This window comes from Balaenoptera musculus, chromosome 13 (assembly GCF_009873245.2).
Source record: "Balaenoptera musculus isolate JJ_BM4_2016_0621 chromosome 13, mBalMus1.pri.v3, whole genome shotgun sequence".
In the NCBI taxonomy this organism is placed as follows: domain Eukaryota; kingdom Metazoa; phylum Chordata; class Mammalia; order Artiodactyla; family Balaenopteridae; genus Balaenoptera; species Balaenoptera musculus.
Window position 1 is genome coordinate 72,155,034 of NC_045797.1, and position 18,716 is coordinate 72,173,749.

Sequence of the window (18,716 nt, forward strand, 5' to 3'; positions counted from 1 at the left end):
CTGGAGAGGGAGCTGGTGTGAGAAGCCCAGAGTCTACACATGGGGCTTGTGAAAATCAACCTGCATGAAATCAGTTTGTTCATCTGTTTTCATTTACTATGAAAAGAGGATATAGTTCAAACACATCGGTGGCTCCAACGGGCTTAGCGAGATGAGGGTTTCCGCTGGAAGGTAGAATGCCAGGTCTCTGTCCCATTTGGTGGGACCAGAGGGCAGTGCTCCTCTGGGGCTGGACATTTCCTCCCACACTCTCGGCAGGGAGGGCAGTGTCCCTGCTGTCTCTAAAGAAGAACAGTCCTGTCCCCTCTGATGGGGCCTGCAGCCCGCCCAGCCAGTGAGGGCAGCCAGTGCCCCTGGTGGCACCAACCATCCTCCAGAACTCCTTGGCTCCTGGGGGGCAAGTGAAGGGACTTCTCCTCCATGAGCCCAGAGAGAAAGTCCAGGGCAGACCTAGGTCCTGCTTGCTGGGGTTGAGAAGTGACTCTTGTGACTTGGGGGCTGCATCCCCAGGACCCCACTAGGTCTAGTCTGCTCAAACCTATCCTCCTTCCTTCCTGAAACCTGGAAGGAGGCTCAGCCCACAGTCCTCTCCTCCACTCAGTCCTCCTGGGGTTCCCCCTCCAGCTGGGATGCAGGTGAGGCCTGGTTGTTACGCAGCACTAGCCTTCACATTATCCAAAGACAGAGCTGCAGCTCCTTTTCCTGCCAGGTTTTCACCTGATTCATAGGGACTCAGATGGGGCAACAGATGGATGATGGGGCAGCCCAGCTGTCTCAGCCTGGGCTTTGCTTTGAGCTTCCCCATGGCCTTGTGCGCTCTTCTCCTGGCCTCCTCGAGCCTCTTCCAGCCCTCACTCAAGGGGACCTGGCCCCTCCTGGGTGTGAGGGAGAGGTCCTGCGACTTAGGTACCTGTCTCAGGGGGGGATTGTGTCTTCTCTTGGGCAGATCCTGTGGCCAGTTTACAAGTGTTTCTAATAGATACACACGCGTGCACGAGTACACACACACACTCTGCGTCCCTTTTCCTTGCATATCTGTCTACACTGTCAACACTGAGATTTTATTTCCCTTCCTTACAAACTTTGTGCACAAACAAAAAGTGCAGTTTTGTTCTTCTCTGGGTTAGCAAATGGATGATGGTAAGAGCATGAGCTTTGGAGTCAGACCTCAGTTCAAATCCCAGATCTACTGTTTACCTAAAGTTCTCTTGTCTCAATCTCTTTACCTGTAGAATGGGGGTACTAATGGCACCTGCTCCTCAGGGTCAGTGGGAGGGTTTGCAGGATGACATTAGACATCTCAGCAAGTCTCCCTGTGGGCTGGGTCTTGCCCTTGTCAGAGGAAGAAGACTAGAGTTTGAAACTAAATAAGGGAAGATGAAGGGCAAGAAGCTGTTGCAGCCTCAGCAAAAGTATGAGCACAGGTGAAGGAGGAACAGGTGGACACAGTGGAGGTCGGCCTGGAGCCTGGAGAATGGGGCTCTGGGCAGGAAGTCTGCACGGCCATGGGGCTGGTGGGGTGTGGGGGCTGATGGGGGGCTGATGGGCCGAAGGGGAATCAGAGGCTCGTTCAGAGAGCACTCTGAGACCCGGCTCTCCCGCTCACGGTCCACGTGTCATCTTTATGGATTGCAAGTCTGACCATGACACCCCAGGCTTAAAACAGAGCCCCATGACCCGGCTCCCTCCTCCCACGTCGCCTCATTCCCTCTGTCTTCACCTTGCACTTGGCGTTGCAGGGACACCAGGTCACTTGCTGCCTTCAAAACCTGTTGTCCTGAGGCCCTGCCCCCACTTGCCTGGCCAATTCCCCTCTGGGTTCAAAACCCAAGCCAGATGCCACCTCTTCCCGGGGACCGTCTCTGAATGCCCCTCCCCCTGTAGAGTCAGTCACTCGGCCTGGGAGCTCCAAACCTCCACTGCTACCCTCATCCTGCTCTCCCAGGTGCACTTCTTTACACTTTCTCCACCAGACCGTGGGCTCCCTGAGGGCAGAGACCCAGCTCATCCAGTGATTCTCACAAGACCTGTACCTGGGAGGGGCTCCTGCTTGTTTGCTGGGCAAAGAGTAGGGAATGACTGCGCTCCCTAGGTCTGGCCTGTGGCTCCAGGTGAGGGCGTCCACACTGGGGCTGGGGCTGGGGCTGGGACAGGGTCCTCAATGGGGCCAAAGCGGTGAACGCATCACCCGCCCCAGGCTAGAGGTGGGAGGGAGTCCAGTCTGAGCCTCAAGGCTGGGGGTCCCAGGATGGCAGAGGTTGGGCCCCCCACCTCTGACAGTGCTCACCTGGGCCCTCACGAAGGTAAGGACCAGCATGTCATGTCCCACAGCTCGTCCCCACACCCTCTGCTCTTGTTAGTGCAGCTGCCTGAGAGGGAAGACCCTGCCTGGGGTTCGGCGGGCAGGGCCCCGTCTCCCCTGCTGGGCCATTTGGGCCACTGCATGTTAAGTCTCCAGGGTCACAGGTTTGGAGGCTCCACAGTCTCGAGGAGACTGAAGTGACGTGGCAACATCAGCTGCTACCCGATCACTAAGAATGTGAAATTCTTGAGGATTTTACATGGCCAGAAGGAAATCACCTTCCCGAAGAGAGTCTGCTTTCCTCCCCATGGAAGGAATCTGTTTGCAGCTATCGGCAGAGATGGTGACATGTGCTCATGGTTAGGATGAGAGAAGTAAAATTGAAAATGGCTGCAAATTAAGCTTGTGATTTTGAACTGAAGGGGCGCCTTTGGGCTCTGCTGTGGCCACCTCTCCCGCTGAGTGACCCTCCTGTACGCTGAAGACACAGCCTTGTCTCCACAGACCTCAGACCTCTCTGGGTTCGGATCCATCCGTTTGGCTGCCTACCAGGTGTCTCTACTTGGGTATCTTCAGGCTGCTAAAACTCGACATGCCAGACGCTCAGTGCATCACCTTCCCCTAGCTCTCCCCTGACCTTGGTCCATGGACCTGCCTGTCTGTGACTTCGCCCTTCTCATGTCCCCGTGCTTGCATTTGGGAAGCCCTGCCCATCCCCTCACTGTCACCCTGGGATATCAGAGCAGGAAGGAAACCTGGACATCATTTGAACCAACCTCCTCTATTACAGATGAGAAAACCCGAGGCCTGAGGGAGAGGGTGTGACTTGCCTGGGGTCATAGGATGAGTGGCAGAGTCAGATGTAGAACCCAGGTCTCCCAGCTCCCAAGAGGCTGCCCTCTCTCCTCCGGTGACAGCCTTTCAGCCCCTGCACCCATCTTTTCCCCTTAGGGTTACTGAGTCACATCCTGCAGTTCTCCTACCTGAAGGTGGGCATCCCCACTCCACTTACCCTGACGGCCTCCACACCCTCAGACTGAGCCCAGGGCCCTAGCCTGGAGGTCAGGGCCTGTCTGCCCATCCCAACCTAGCTCAACCTATCTCTGAGAAGGCCATCTCCCCATCCCCACTGCTCGACTGTCTCTGTCTTCAATTTTTTATTCCAGGCAACCCATCCCTTGCCTGGAATATTCTAAAACATTCCAGAATGTTCCTTGCATTCCAGAACATTCCCCACAACCCATCCTTTGCCTGGAATGTTCTTCCTCCTTCTTTTTGGTCTGTCCAAGAAGCTTTCACTACTTTGGGTTCCCAGCTAGTGGTATCTCTTCTCTGTTGTGTGCAAGGTTTTGGTTTACATGTTAGGTCTCTGAAGGCAGTCAAAGAGCTCCTGTGCTCCTCTTGCCCGCATCTTTCTAACCCAGGGCTGGGCCATCGCTCAGTGCCAACCTGTCCCTGCATCCTGCCACCGCTGTGCTCTCCAACTGATCTGGATCAGGGACCAAGGCCTAAGATGCCACATCTGCAATCCAGTGGCCAGTTGCTGGTCACTGTCAGTTGAGAATTTGCCAAGAGTGGCAGCACAAAGCCCTCCCTTGGCCTGAAGAAGCCACTGGCCGTGCCCCTTCACCCCAGAGCTCATGCCCCTGACCCCTGTGCTCGGACAGAGAGAACCCAAGCACTGGGGGTGGGAGACCCGAGCTGTCCGTGAGACTGGAAGTCACAAAGAGCCTGCCCCTTCCTGCGTGGCTGGGGCCAGCGCGGCTCGGCGGGGCTCGCACGCCGGGCAGCTCAGCTCTAAGTGAAAGGACACAACAGATTGGAAAGGAGATGCCAGCCAGTGTGCCATCCTGAAACAAAACACAGTCACTCTGGGGTTAGTTGGCAAGTCCAAACACAGCACTGGGAAGCAAGCAGAGGTTCTGTCCTCCCACTCGGAGCACAGTCCCGGCTCAGCGTCCGCCCCGGAGAGGCTGCAAGGCAAAATGAGCAGCGGCATTAATCTGCTGATGGGTGAGAGAAACAGGAGCGTTACCCTGGGCCGGCCCCCTCGGCTGCTCTCCCTCACTAAGGCGCTAGAAGGTGGCCCCTAACGTCTTTGCAAGGGTACGAAGCAGACAAATTTAAAAAAATCAACATAATGGAAAAAAAAAAAGATGCTCATGCACCATGAAGACTCATTCAGGTAGAAATAGCCAGGGCAGAGGGCAGAAGGGGAGGGGAGCGAAGGCTGAGAGAGACCGTGTTTAGGACACACCTGGTCTGTGCTCAGATAGCGCTGGTTTTAGGCTCCGAGTACAAGTATCAAGACATGCAGCGTGAATGAGGCTTTAGCTACAAGTCAATTCTCCCCGACTCTGGCTGGGGAAAAGCGACCCCTTGGGTGCCTCGTGCTCCTCGGTGGGGGATGGTCTGGTCGATGTGCTTTCCTGGCATTAAGTTCACTATCGACAGCAGTGACGATGGTGCTGGGGACCTGTGCTGGCCCAGTGGGGGCAGCATGCAAGTGGTCCCTTAAAGTGGAGTCTGCAGTCCTCCTAATCTCAGGGAGGGCTTGTGAGCCACTGAGAAAGCGGGATCCTCGGGGGGTGGGGCAGGGTGTTGTCTACTGCTGGCAGAGGCCCCTGGAGACCAGCAAAGCTGTGTGGGACGGGCTGGGGACAGTGGATGCTCTGAGGCTGTGTGTGAGAGGGCGCTGGGGAGGAGGAGGAGGAGGAGGAGGAGGAGAGATGGCTACTGGCTCTGTGACAGGGAGTCACGCTTCAGGAACCTGCAAGAGAGGGGAGGAGAAAAGCGACACAAAAGCGTCCTACAAAGGAACAGACCCGACCACAGCTGGAAGGAAGGCAAACCTTTGAATCAGGTCCTTGAAATACAAGCTGCAGGAAGCTAGAACATTTTGGTGGACTTCAAACTCTCTGCCTTCAACAACAATTTTCAGGTCTGTAAACGCTTTCGCTCTGCGCTGCTGGTTCAATTCCTTCAACATTTCTGCAGAACAGAGAAGACAGACAGGGCCAGGTTCCCATTAAGAGTTTTGTTTTTTTTTTTTTAAATTAAATTTTTTTTTCAAGAAGTAGAGAAATAGGAGAATACTTGACACTGTTTCTTGGCAAGACTGGCTCAACACTGACAGTCAAAAGAAGTCACAAACATAATGCGTAAACAAGCAGCAACTGGGACGGGCCACATAACCAAAGGAATAACGACTTTCAAAAGCAAAAAAACAAATACAGAAAAACAAAACAAACGAAAAAAACCCCCCCAAAAAAACCAAACCCAGAAATTGAAAGTCTGGGAGAAAAGATTCCCATACTGACAACTGGAAACAGAGAGAATACATCATCACAGACAACTAAAAACTGTAATTTAACTATGGAACAAGTTCTCCAAATGCCAATGGGTGCCGATGTATTTGATACCAAGTAAAGCATGGCATTGTGATGTAAGATGGGCTGGATATGGTTCAAAGGAATAAAAACCACAAAACCTGCAAAAACAACATCCCTTATGTTAGACACTCACAGCCATGGCTGGGGCGAGCTTCTTGGGGAGGGGTCCCCGAGAAAGCAGGGGTGGAGTGGGGGCCTGACGAGCACTTCCCTTTCACACTTCCGGGACAGATGCAGGGCTGGTGGGGTAGGAGGGGAAGCAAGCAAGGGGCAGGGATGGTCTGCACCTCCTCCCACTTCCTGGGTCATCTCAGGAGCCCCACCCTTCACCTGGGTCTTCAGCACAGGAGAGCCTGGCTTGCAGCCCCAGGAGGTCCCAGGAAGTGGCCTCAGGGGCCTTCCCACCCTGATGCACACCTACCTTTGCCTGGTGGCTTGGCCACCTGGGGCCAGCACAGAGAGTGCCCCAGGTCCGTGGGCTCCGAACCTGGGGATGTCAGAAGCTTCTCCCAGACCCACATCAAGGCTCAGAATGGGGAAGGAGGAGAGCCTGACAGCTGCCTTGCTCAGTTTATATACACTCTTTCACTTGCAAAGTTAAGGCCTTCAGATGAGCAATGCTCCCAACAGCCTCGCCCTGCCGGCCCATCCCCCCACCCCACGGGCCCATGGACAGAGCCTGCCCTTCGTAGTGCTGGTCGCCGGACATCAGAGGTCCAGATACTTGGGCCAGAATGACCTAGACTGTTCAGCAAGTGAATGGGAGAGGGTGGTCTGCAGAACTGAGCCCCACCCTCTAAGTCCCCCACCAGCACCTCAAGCCCTCCGAGTGGGTGTTTGCTGCACCCTAGCTGGTGTTCCGGAATTCCCCTCCAGTGTGCCCTGCTCCAGCCTGACCCATCATCTCTGTCTTCTTGGGCCAGCATTGGGTGCCTGCCAAGATGCCCTGCGGAGCCCAGCTCCTCCTCTGACACTATGACTGTGGACAAGCCCCTGTACTTCCTGAGCCTCTGTTTCTCTGTCTGTAAAATGGGGATGGAGGCTCCCATTTTATTCCCAGAGCTGAGTGAAGATCAGATGCTCAGGCCCGGGGATGGCCAAGGGCTTGTGGGCTTTGAGGTCAGCCAGGCCCTTCTTTGAGAGGACACACTGGGCTCCAGCTCTGCTGAAGACCAAGGAAGATGGTGGGAAGGGGGGGGCCCTGGAGCACACCCCACATGGGGGGCTGAGGTGTTCGGGCAATGCTGAATTGCTGTCCCCACCAACCCCACATCAGGCTGAGCTGGAGTCGCTGCAGGACACATGCAGGGGTGTGTGTCTTGCGGGGGCATTGGCTGGGGTCTCTAAAGGCTCCCCGTGGAGCCTGGAGCAAGGGAAACCAGCAGGACCCAAAGCACAAGTGGAGGGTGTGGAGGGCACCTGTGGGGTAGATACGGGGGAACAGACTCAAGGGCTGGGGGAGAGACAGAGATGTGATGGGTGGGCAGGAGGGGTCAGATCCCAAGAGCCTTGTGAGGGGGCTCGAGCTTAATGCTATGGGCACCAGGGAGTCAGCAGGGATTCTGTGCAGGGGGGGTACAAGGGTAGACTCCGGCAGCTATGGCAGAGGCAGGATGGGGGGCAGGAAAGCACCCTGCGGAGAGCTGGGCCTCAGAGCCAGGCCTGAGGGAGAACCTGAACTCTGCCTCCTATCAGTTGTGTGACCTTAGGAAAGTTACCCAGCATCCCCAAAGCCTCAGTTTCCCGCTCTGGAGAAGGTTAAAGGAGCTAGCCCGTGGTAAGCTGTTAGCCGTGGGCCCGGCACATAGTAAACACTCAACGGTGGTAGGTTTGATGTTTTTGTTGATGGTGGTGATCACTCTGCAATCCAAGTGAGAAGTGACAAAGGCCTGAATGACAACGGTGACGGAGGGACAGAGAAAGGCAAGTATTTAGGCCGTGGATGCCATGGCCATCCGTCCTGGAGGGACCGTGGTGGGGTGGGGGGTGTGTGAGGACCATGTCCGGGCTTCTGGGGGGGACATCGGGAAGGGAGGGGGTGATGAGTTGAGTTGTGGGCCTAGGGTTAGGGCCGTGGGATGCCTGGGGAGAGGTGGCAGTGGGGACGTGCAGCACGTTGCTGGGGTGGATCCCACACAGGAAGAGCCTGCAGGGTCAGGCTGGGTTAAGGCTGAACTGCTGCGCTCACACATCAGCTCCAAAAAGAGCCACCAACTGAATTCATTCCCAAACCATGAGCCAGATGGATGATGTCATGTTTTTGAGTGAAATCCCTTGGGAGGAAAAAGAGTTCTGGGCTGGAATTCCTGATTTTTGTTCCAGCTTTGCCACTAATTGGCTGGGTGACCCTGGGCAACTTCCTCCAGCTTTTGGTGCTCAATTCCCTCAAGCACCCACGGGCACCTGCTCTGGTGGCCCCAGTTGTCACGCTGCACTGAGTGATGGATGCAGCCCCACATGCCTCCTGAGTTAACTGTGCTCAGGACACTGGGAGAACACAGCGCTACACAGAACGCCACTCCTTCTGGGCCCAAAGCACTCTGATTGTTTTGGAAGATTTTATTTCAAACCAAGTTTCCAGCAATGATTACATCTGCAGCCCCAGACCCAGCCTCAACGCCTGCTGCCCTGGGAATCTCAGGCCGGATCTGAGAGGTGGTGCTTGGAGATCCAGGTCATCATAACTGTAGGCTCTTTCTACTCTCATTTTGTGGAAATCTGGATTTAATAGCTGGGCAAGATTACTCAGTTTCAGAAGAATTTTTCAATTTATGAAAGGGCTCACCAGGGGATTCCTTTTCACAGCAGGGCCCCAAGTACATTCAAAGTATTGATCAGCTGGTATGTGCTTACTGTTGCCCCCTGAGTGCCCAGCTGGAGAGCTGGCATTTCGGGACATTATGACCAAGGATCCACGGAGGAAACCAGTATTGGCTCCAGGCACACACTGCCCTCCTGCCCACCCCATATTGGCAAGGACAACTCCTTAATGTCTGAGGGGCTTGGAGGCCTGTGGGTTCCTGGGGAAGCCTTTGGACCAGCCACGCCGGTGCCCAGGTTGGACAGTCTGCAAGCCTCAGGGCAGAGCTTGGCAGGGGCTGCGTTTTCAGAGAGGACCCCAGCCGCACACATCCCAGCGCCCTGCAGAATTTGGCTGCCTTGGGCTTATGAAGGAGGAGAAGTCTTGATCTCAAGGTCCCTCCCTGTTGGCTGGCATCAGGGAATTGTTTTCTGGTCTTCCCTGCTGTGAGTGGAACCCCACACCCTTGCCTTGCCCACCCAAGTGGCTGCCCTGTGCCCTTTGCCTTGCCCCTCCTTGGGGAACTCCCCTGACTCAGACCATCTGGCAGAAAGCTCACACCCACCAGTTTACTAGGCTTCTCCCTGACCCCTCCCCGCCCAGTCCTGCCTCTTTTACCACCTAGAAATCTCTGCATCGATTCTCCACCAGCGCCGCCATCCCTCACCTGAGTCATTGCAGCAACCTCTAAGGCTGTCTGCCTGTTTCTGGCCTGTTCCCCTCCAAGCTCTCTCCATACATCAGCCTGGCCATCAACCTCTGTTTTTTTTTGGTTTAAATATTTATTTATCTGGCTGCGCCTGGTCTTAGTTGTGGCATGCGGGATCTAGTTCCCTGACCAGGGATCGAACCTGGACCCCCTGCATTGGGAGTGCGGAGTCTTAACCGCTGGACCACCAGGGAAGTCCCCATCAGCCCCTGCTTAAATAAACTTTGCAAGGCTGGGTAGTGGGAACAAGGCCCTCTGTGATGCCTCCCCCAACAACGCCCAGCTCCTCCCCTCCTCGGTGGGCCCTTCACTCCCCACTGAAGCCTCACTGCACCCCAGGCAGGTCCCCCTCTATCCTTCTCTCATCTCTCTGCCCCTCTGCCCAGATCTTTCTTCATCCCTGCTTCTTCTGGCTAATTACCATTTTATCTTGCAACACCAGTTAAAGTATTATTTTGTCCCAGGCCTCTTTGCCTCTTTTCCCTATTCCTGCCAGATCCCCTTGCCCTCCACCCACCTCGGTGTCCTGTGCTTACTTATTTAGAGCATACTATGTAACTATTTATTTATATGGATGTCTCCTGCACTGCATTGTATTTTCTTTTTATTTTTATCTTCAACACTTAGCACAGGTCCTGGCGTATATATATAGTCCGTAAGGTAAATTGCAAAAATTCTTTGCAGCCCCTCCCATCATCAAAGGGTGGAGTTATTTGCCCCACCCTTTGGATCTTGACTGGCCTTATGACTTGTTTTAGACCCCAAAACATGGTCGAAAGGACACTATGAGTCTGAGCCACAGCCTCAAGAAGTTTTGCTTGCTTTTGCTCATTTTCTCGGGACCCCTGACACCACCACCATATAATCATGCCTGGGCTAGTCTGTTGGAGGATGAGAGATCACGTGGAGCAGAGGTGAGCCCTCACAGATGAGCCGCTTACACCAGCCAGCCCCTCACCAATATCAGCTGAGCCTGACCCAGATCAGCTGAGCCCAACCCAAACTGCATAATCTAAATAAGTGGTTGTTGTTTTAAGCCACTAAACCTTAGAACTGTTTGTTATGCTGCAAGAGCTAACTGATATCAAAGGCATGAACAGATGATGAACTCAAGTGCTCAGAGAACTTCCTCTGTGTCAGTCTCTCCTTTGCTGGTGCAGTTTGAAGTTAATTCTGTTTGTTGTCATTGTAAAATTACAATCCTAATCATTTTTAAGTTCAGTAGTGTTAAATACATTTACACTGCTGTGCAATCAATCTCTAGAACTCTTCATCTTACAAAATTGAAACTCTGTACCCATTAAAGAACAACTTCCCATTCCCCTCTTTCCCCGCCATCTGGCAATGACCATTCTACTTTCTGTCTCTAAACTCGACTACCCTAGGTATCTCATATAAGTGGAATCATACAGTATTTGTCTTTTTGTGACTGGCTTATTTCACTTATCATAATGTCCTCAGGGTTCATCCATGTTGTAGCATATGTGAAAATTTCCATCCTTTTTAAAGTTGAATACTATTCCATTGTATGTATTGATCACATTTTGCTTATCCATTCATTTGTTAGTGGGCACCTGGGTTGCTTCCCCCTTTGAGCTCTTGTGAAGAGTGCTGCTATGAGGCTAATTCTTAACCCCAACACAGACATCTCTAAACACCCCCGTCTCAAACTCCATTATATGTGGTTAGGGTAAACCAGCTCTGTGGATCCAGCAGCAAGTGGCATCAGAGGGAAAGGAGACACTAGGAAAGGTCTGCCTGGGGCTGGAGGCTTTGCTTAGAGGAGAGTGAGGCCGCAAACAGAACCAACACTGGAGATGAAGTTGCAGCCAAACTTCTGCATATTTTTCACCAAACGACACAAGTTATTTGTCAGAGACTAATGGGCTCGTTCCAGCTGGACCAGAAGGGCCGTCTGAGGTGGTAATAAAGAGGAAGAGATGTCAAATATTAAAAGGCAACGAATTTCAGTGGCTTTGCAGCGGAGTCCATTAAATCAGAGTCCCGAGAAAGGCTGTGCGGCCAAATAATTTTTTTCAGAGCTCAAGTAAGAACCCAGCTAGGTGATAAATGCACCCGACTCCACTGGTATTTATGACACCTATTTGATAAAGGACCCGAAAAAATTATAAACTCAGAGCAGTTGTGAAATATACTGAGATAGCACAGCGAAGACCCTCATGCACACCCAGAGGATAATTCATTCGGGACCAGGAGCCTGACATGTGCCGACACCGTGGGGACCAATGATGGCTTCACACAAACAGAGCCTCCTGCTGCTTCTGCCATAGCCGGTCAGGGAGAGGCCAGGCTGCCAAGCCGGATGTTGCCCTTCTTCCTCCTCCCTCTCCCACCCATCAGATATACACATCTCCCCTTGCTCCGCTTCCAAAGAAGTACTGGGCTCAGAATCAGCCTGGAGAGCCAGCTGGGCTCCAGCTTCCTGGTAAGATGGGATAAAACCCGCCGTGGGCTGCACGCCCAGCCTGAGTCGGAGGGATGGGCCTTCTACTGGGAATTCACCCAGTCCCAATCCCACCAACCTGCGGGCAAACCCTCCCAGGAAACGGGGTTCTCTAGAGCAGGGAAGCGTGAAAGACTCAGGCTTCTTGCCTGACTTAGCATTTTAGTAAGGAGACCTTCTGGTTGTCCTGCTGTCCGAGTGGAAATTTCTGCCATTTATCTGAAAGGGAACAAAAGCCCTAAGAAGAGTCGCCCCCTCTCACCAGCCTGCCTTTTCCGTGTCGTCCAATGCTGGGTGACAGACCTATTTCTCAAGCACCAAAGGTCCTTTCTCTTCCTCAGTCCCTGCCCCAGGGCTGCCCACCAGTGGGTGCTCACTAAGCATTTGCTCGGCAGAATGAAGCTTACATTTCAGTTGGAACATTCTTATGCCCTCCAAGATGATATAAAAATCATTGAAATTTTTCCCTTTCAGTTTCTTTGAAACCCACCTAAAACTAATAGAAACATCCCCCTCTCTTCCTCTGTCTCTTAGAGTCAAGGACTGACCAGAGGCAGCTGCCAGCCTGGGCATGGGGGCAGCATGACCCAGAGACCTAGATCAAGCCGCAGACTCACCATGACTGCCTCATCTACAGGCCCACCCAGGCAAGGAATGCCTGATCCCTCATTCCTAAACTCCTGCCCAGTGGCTCCCAGAGCCTTCTAGGACCTATTCGTAACCTTTGTTTATAGCTTCACTTCTATTCATGTCCCCACACACCCCTCAGCCCTTTCTCTAAGTTCATGCCCGCTATATCCTGTTCCTTCGCTTTGGTTGTTTCTCTCTGCCCCTTTGGCCAACTTTCCCCCAACACTTGTTTCTTAGGGTCTCATCCATCCCCTAAGCCTCAGCTTAAATTCCATCCTATAAGAATTCTTACCGAGTTCCTGGATCACAGACCTCTCCTGTGGTCCCACGAGACTTTGTTGGTGCCTCAATTGCAGTAGAGATCCCTGGCTGCCTAATTTCAGAGGAATGTCTGTCTGTCCGTCTCCTTTCTAGGCTGTGATCTCCTGGAGCACTTGCTTCTCTGCCCCCTCCCCCCCCCCACCCGCCCCGACACCTGACACCATGTTTTCCACAAAAAGTTCCTTTCTGATTGGAATTCAGGGTGTGTTACAGACCAGATGCAGACATGTTCTGGGTGTTAAGAATAACTTCCCCAAAACATGAGCCAAAAGAACCATTTGAAATGTCACACTTGTGTGGAATCAGACGGAAAGAATGCAAAAATCAAGCCCCTTCTAACTTCAGGAGACACCAGTGTTAATAATAATGATGATGACCCCACACTTCGTATGGCATCTATGGCGCTAAAGCATGGTTACATTGATTAGATCCTCCTTGGGGAAGGATTTATCTATTCTGTTCAGTGCCAATGGCTTTGAAGAGCCTAAAAAGCCCTCCTGGGAAAGACTGACCACCCCACCAGCTCTGCTGAGCACAGGTGCAGCCTGGAGCCCTCAAGGCAACTCTTCAGAACAAGGGGCTTCACACACAGTGGCCAGAGAGAGGTGGTCTTCTCAACTTTCCAGGTTCCCAGCTGCCTGGATGGTAAGACCTGCCCACATGTAGGCCAATAACTGGCCACCTTCACCGACAGCTCTTGCCTTGTGACCTTGGGGTAGGAGGCAAAGGGAATGGTATTTTGTTTGGGGAGGGATGGGGGAGGCTGGGGGACAGAGTGTTAGGACCCCAGCACCAGCCTTGAGGAGCCTGGCCACAGGGTGGTCACTGCAGAAGTGGGGGCAGACCTTCGGCTGAGCAGGAAGGCCACTGGGCAAACCCTGAGGCTGTAGTTGGAGGGGAGTGCCTGGTTAGGTCAACACTGGCAGCTGTTAGTCCTTCCTGCCCCAGTAAAGAAGGTTCTGCCTGGCTCCTTCTGCTGTTTTGAGGTTGGAAGCTGAGGGGGGGAGGCGGGAATGCTCTGAGCAGGAGAGGGTGAAAATGTCATGGTGGGAGGGGGTCAGAGAGCTCTCGGGAAAAGGCCAGGGCTTAGGAAGCTTGGGTGGGAAATGAGGTCAAGACCAGTGTGCAGAGAGCTCTGCAAGGAGCTGGGACTCCAGGGTGACACGCTGGAGAGGGGAGGGCTGATGTGCAGTGAATTAAGCCTCCAGGTGATTCAGGTCAGGATGCTGAAGGTGGGGTTCACGAGGGCCTGGTGGGAGGCCAAGGCAGATGAGCTGGGAGCAACCAAGTGGTCAAGGACTTTGGAGGGAAGGTGGCCCCCTTCAGGGGCTAGAACTTGGTTAGAGCTCCCTCAGGGAGGCGGGTGCCCGCAGGGGCCTTGGTCCTCAGGATCAGGGGAGGATGAGACTGGGTCTGGCAGCAGGGACAGAGTTGAAATTGATGTCTGGGGTGGGGTGGGGAGCACCCCCTCCCTCTGTGCTCTCATAATGCTCTGTGCCTCTGTGAACTGTGTTCTGCCTATAGTATATTTAGAGACACTGTTTCTTCTCCACCAGAGCGTGGATTCTTGGAAGCTGGGGCTGGTTCTTGGCTACAGGGACTAGAGTCAAGAGGCCAAGACAGATAGTTGGGGCCAAGTGAGAGAACCAAGTTCAGCACCTTGGAGAGCTCCAAGTGTCCAGGGGTCAGGGCAGAAAGCAGGGAGGGCTTTAGAGAGGTTAGGGGTGCCCTGGAGGAGGAGACTAAGTCCACAGCTGAATGAGGCTGAGGTGTGGACATCCCCTTTCAGAGGCAGACTCTGGAAACTTCAGATACCTTGTGTCTGTCCCACTCATTTATCCATCAAAAGGGTGCTGTCTCCTGTGTGCTGGTCACTGGGTGGGGTCCCAGGGACACACATGAATGCACATGTTCAGAGACCTGGGGAGCTGACTGTTTAACGGGGGACACACTAAGTAACTGTGATGCCGGGTGAGAAGTTTTAGTGGGGCACACATCCGGCAGAAGAGGAGCAGAGGAGGGGGCTGGCTCTGCCCCATGGAGAGCAGGGAGGCTTCCACGGGGCTGCGATGGTTAAGGAAACGCTGGAAAGATAAGTAGGAGCTGACCAGGTGGGCTGGGGGGGGGCAAGGTGTGAACCACACGTATGTACGTGTGTGTTTGAGTGAGCGGTGTGTATAAGTATGTGGGCAGGAACATATGGCGTGTGTGAGCATGTGATGTGTGTATGAGCACGTATGTACGCATGCATGTATGTGTACGAGCATATGTGTGTATGAATATGTGTGTTTGAGCATGCGGTCTGAGAGGCAAGCCCATATCAGGCTGTGAAAGAAACAAAGCCTCCCGAGGTCTTTATCCCACAGGAGACTGGGTGCCGTGGGTGGCTTTTATGAGAGGGAGCGAGAGAGTCAGTTTTCTCTCCTACACTCAAAAAGGCTGCTCAGAATCAACCGTGGGGGGTCCCACATCCCACAGCGGGGCCCACACCTTCACACTGCACCCGCCCCCATCGCCCCCGGCCTTTCGCACACCGTCAGGCACTCCCTTCTTCCCGATGGCTACTCTGCTCTTCCAACCCATTCTGATGCCCTCCTCTGAATTTCCCAGGTACACAGTCCACCAGCTGAAGCACATTTGTCGGGTACCTTCAAGGTGCAGGGCACAGGGCTGCGAGCTGGGGTCGGGGGTGGGAGCTGCAGAGGAGCCGGGGCAGTAGATGAGCCAGGCCATCCCCGTCCTAGGGGAGAGTGAAGCTCAGTGGGGACACAAGGCGCCCATGGTGAGGAGCCGGGTAAGAGCTACATGGCAGTCAGCAGGGGTGCTGAAGTCCTCCTGAGGAGGGAGAGACGGGTGGCCCGGGGATGACCAGGAAGAGCAGGGGGTGTCGGGTGATGGCTAGCTATGTCACCGTGGAGAACCAAAGGCACACGAGGAGAGGTATTATTCTTAATTTAGTTCACAGTCTAAGGTTTACTGAGGACCTACTATGTGCCAGGCCCTGGACTATGAAGATGAAACCAGTTTCCATCCTCAAGGAGCTCACGGTCTGATGGGGGAGGTAGACGCTGCAGTGAACACAGGTGAGTTTGGTTGCTTGGCGTTGGAACCCCCTTTCTACTGGGGAGAACCCCAAGATGCCTGGGGAACTGGGCCTTGTCCCTGTGGGAGTGGAGTGGAGGCGGCTCCCTGGCAGCTGGCATGCAGCCAGGAGACCTGGGCTCGGCTGGTCTGATGCTCGTGCCCTGGACTTGGAGGTTCCAGGGAGGAGTGCAGGGCCAGCCAGCCGTGGTGACTGTGGTGACCGGCGGAGTCAGCAGCTCAGTGGCACTTGAGCACCGGCGGGGGAGATGTTGCCAGTGCAGTGTCCCAAGCAGACAGGCCCTGTTGGGGGCCGGTCTGTGCTGCCTCCGTTCCTGCCCCAATTCCCAGCCCAACTCCTTAGCCTCAAATAAACATCTGCTCTGCTGAACTCTGTCAAAGCTGTAGACTGTGGTGGGCGTCCCAGGACCCGAGTGGGACAGACATGCATGCACCCATGTTACACTGTGTCGTATGTGGCGTGATGAATGCCCCCTTAGCAGAGCTGCCAAGGGCGTGGGGGGAGCACAGGGTACAAGTGGGTGAGGGGAGGTCTGTCTGTGCAGAGGCCTGGAGCCCCATGACAGGCTGGATAAGCTCTGCTTAGAACTTATAGACTGTAGGCCTGGGAGGGAAATTTAGAAAAGCCGCCCCAGTTGCCTGGGGCACAGAGGGGTGGGATGGATGGGGGGCAAATGACTGGAGGTGGTGAGACCCTGCCCTGAGGGGTTGCTGCTATGGGGCAGGTGAGCGGTGAGGGTGAGGCCTGGTCTGGAACCTGGAGGACGGCGGAGGGGGCTCTGAGGTCTAGGGGGAAGCAGAACCACGGGGCTGTGAGAGCTCATGTAGGGCTGGGGCCGAGGCGGGGATTTCTGACCACCGTCCCTGACTTCGGAGCTCCAGGGTCCCCTACCTCCGGGTGAGGCCTGGGGCATGGCATTCAGAAACCAGGTGCTGGTTGCTGCTTCTGTTCCTTCTGCATCGTTGGACGAGCCCCTCGGACAGATGGTCTCCAGGCCTTGCCTCTGGGGCTGCGAGGACAGAGGCCCTCCTCTGATGAGGAGCCATCAGCCTTTGTGCTATCCTGGGCTCTGCTACTACCATTTCACAGCTTTCTGTTTTACCTTTCATTATCTTAGGGGCGAGACATCAGATTTCTGAATACATATGAGAATCTGTAGCTGGGGCCCGCCAGAGAATTTGAGTAAGGAGGTGTCAGTCCTGCGTGTACCCCCAGAGAGGTACGAACTCAGAGCTCAGCTAAGCAGTCATCCTCCAGCACAGCCCAGCCTCCAGCAGAGAAGATGCGACTCCAGGTGCCCAGTCTAAAAAATGCGCCACCTGCTTTCTTCACCTGGGGCAAACGTGGAGAGTGCGGCCTACCCTCCATCCCTGGCCAGCAGGCAGCCCAGGGCAGGGGGAGCCCACAGGGGGCCCTGCTTCCCTCCTTCACTGCCCTGGATTCCCAGAGGGGCCTGGGCTCTCTACCTGGACTGGCCACCATGATGGCCCCATCCTGTTTCACCCAGAGGCCCTGCTGACCTGCCTTCCACCAGGCTCCTGGGAAGCCTGGGTGAGACAGATGTCTGTGTGGGTGAGCAAAGGGGCTGGGTGGGGGAGAGGCGAGGGAGGGGCCCCAGAGCTTCTGCACCCAACACTGCAGACCCCAGAGGAGGGCGTGCTTTGGAAACAGAAGAGCAACAAGGACCCAGGTGAGGAAATGATACCTCAAATAAGGGATGTAGAGCCCAACAACCAGACACAGTCCCAAAGCCTAAATTGTCATGGGCTATATCCTGTGGAACCTTGCTCTGTCGCAAGCTTCCTGAAGGGAGTCCCTCAAAGGCTCCGGCCAGCTGGGCTTTGGGACAGTCAGCCCCCTGCCCGAGGAAGGGGCAGGGAAGGCACAGAGAGGGGGCGGGAGGAGGTGCTGGGGAGGATGGGGGACCAGACAGGAGAGAGAGACAAGGAGCGGGGGACTCATGGCCCTCCCCCACGGTTCCAGCAAATAAATCAATCGTTTAAAAGGATTTGTGAGAATTAGTGACCCGGAGCTGGGAGTACAATCAGCTCAGTTACCCAGGTAAAGAAGGAAGTGAAACGGAAACCCGGATGCTAGGGCCTGATGGCAGCTCAGAGCTCCGTGAATCGCATCGCAGGAGAAGAGAATTCACAGGCCGAGAGGACTTGGGGTGAGGAGGCAGGGCAGGAGCGTGCGTGCGTGTGTGAGTGCGTGCGTTTGGGGGGGATGGGGACCCCTCTCTGCCGCACTTGTCCCTCTATATTCTTCTCGGAGGGGGTGTCTCTCCGTGGCCGTCTGCCCCTGGGTCTCCATCCGTGCTCACCCCTCCTGAGGGCCTGGGCAGGGTCAGGTCTGGGGCAACACGTCGCCTCCTGTCATTTCAGGGGAGGTGAAAGCCTAGGCGATATTTCAATTTTCCTATTGCTGATGGTCTTTAATCGCCACCATCATTCTAGGAAAATTAGAAAATTAGCATAAATGAAGAAAGTGGGGCTGTGCCCCTCAGGAGATCAGGGGCCAGCTGCAGGGCCAGAGGGCCAGGTCTGCCTTAGCATGCCCGGGCCAGCCCCGGTGTCACACCTGAGAGACACCATGGCCACCGGGGAGGAGTCAGCCCCAGCCCTGCCTTGGGTGGGCCCACTCTCAGTGCCCCGTCTACCAGCCAAGTGCCCTGCACTCCTGCCTGTCACACTGGCCGTGGGGTCCTGGGTGCACGCAGCCCGTGGACAAGGTACCCCAGGCCCGGTCCCCGGAAAGGTCTCTGGGTGGGCTCTCTTGACACCCCCTTTGACCCCGCCTTCTGCCTCCAGCTCAGGCTTCTCCCCTGCCAGGCCCTCCCTCTTCAGTATGTGATCTTTGCCTGCTGAATTCTGTCTCTGGTTAGACTGTGAGCTCTGGTGCCTTTCATTCCCCGAATTCCCAGAGCCTGGCGCAGCCTCTGGAACCCACAGGACTGGGTCCCGGGGTGGCTCACGCATGCTGGGCTCCCAGTGGC

The 18,716-nt window shown here is 54.8% G+C and overlaps 1 protein-coding gene across 1 annotated transcript in view; it reads right to left on the reverse strand.

The window, feature by feature from the left end:
• KLHL29 (kelch like family member 29) overlaps positions 1 to 18,716 on the reverse strand; it is a 313,708-nt gene that overhangs the window by 19,230 nt on the left and 275,762 nt on the right. Inside the window, 1 exon segment of the mRNA XM_036874037.1 lies at positions 5,155 to 5,293. Within this exon segment, the coding sequence (XP_036729932.1) occupies positions 5,155 to 5,293 (139 nt within the window).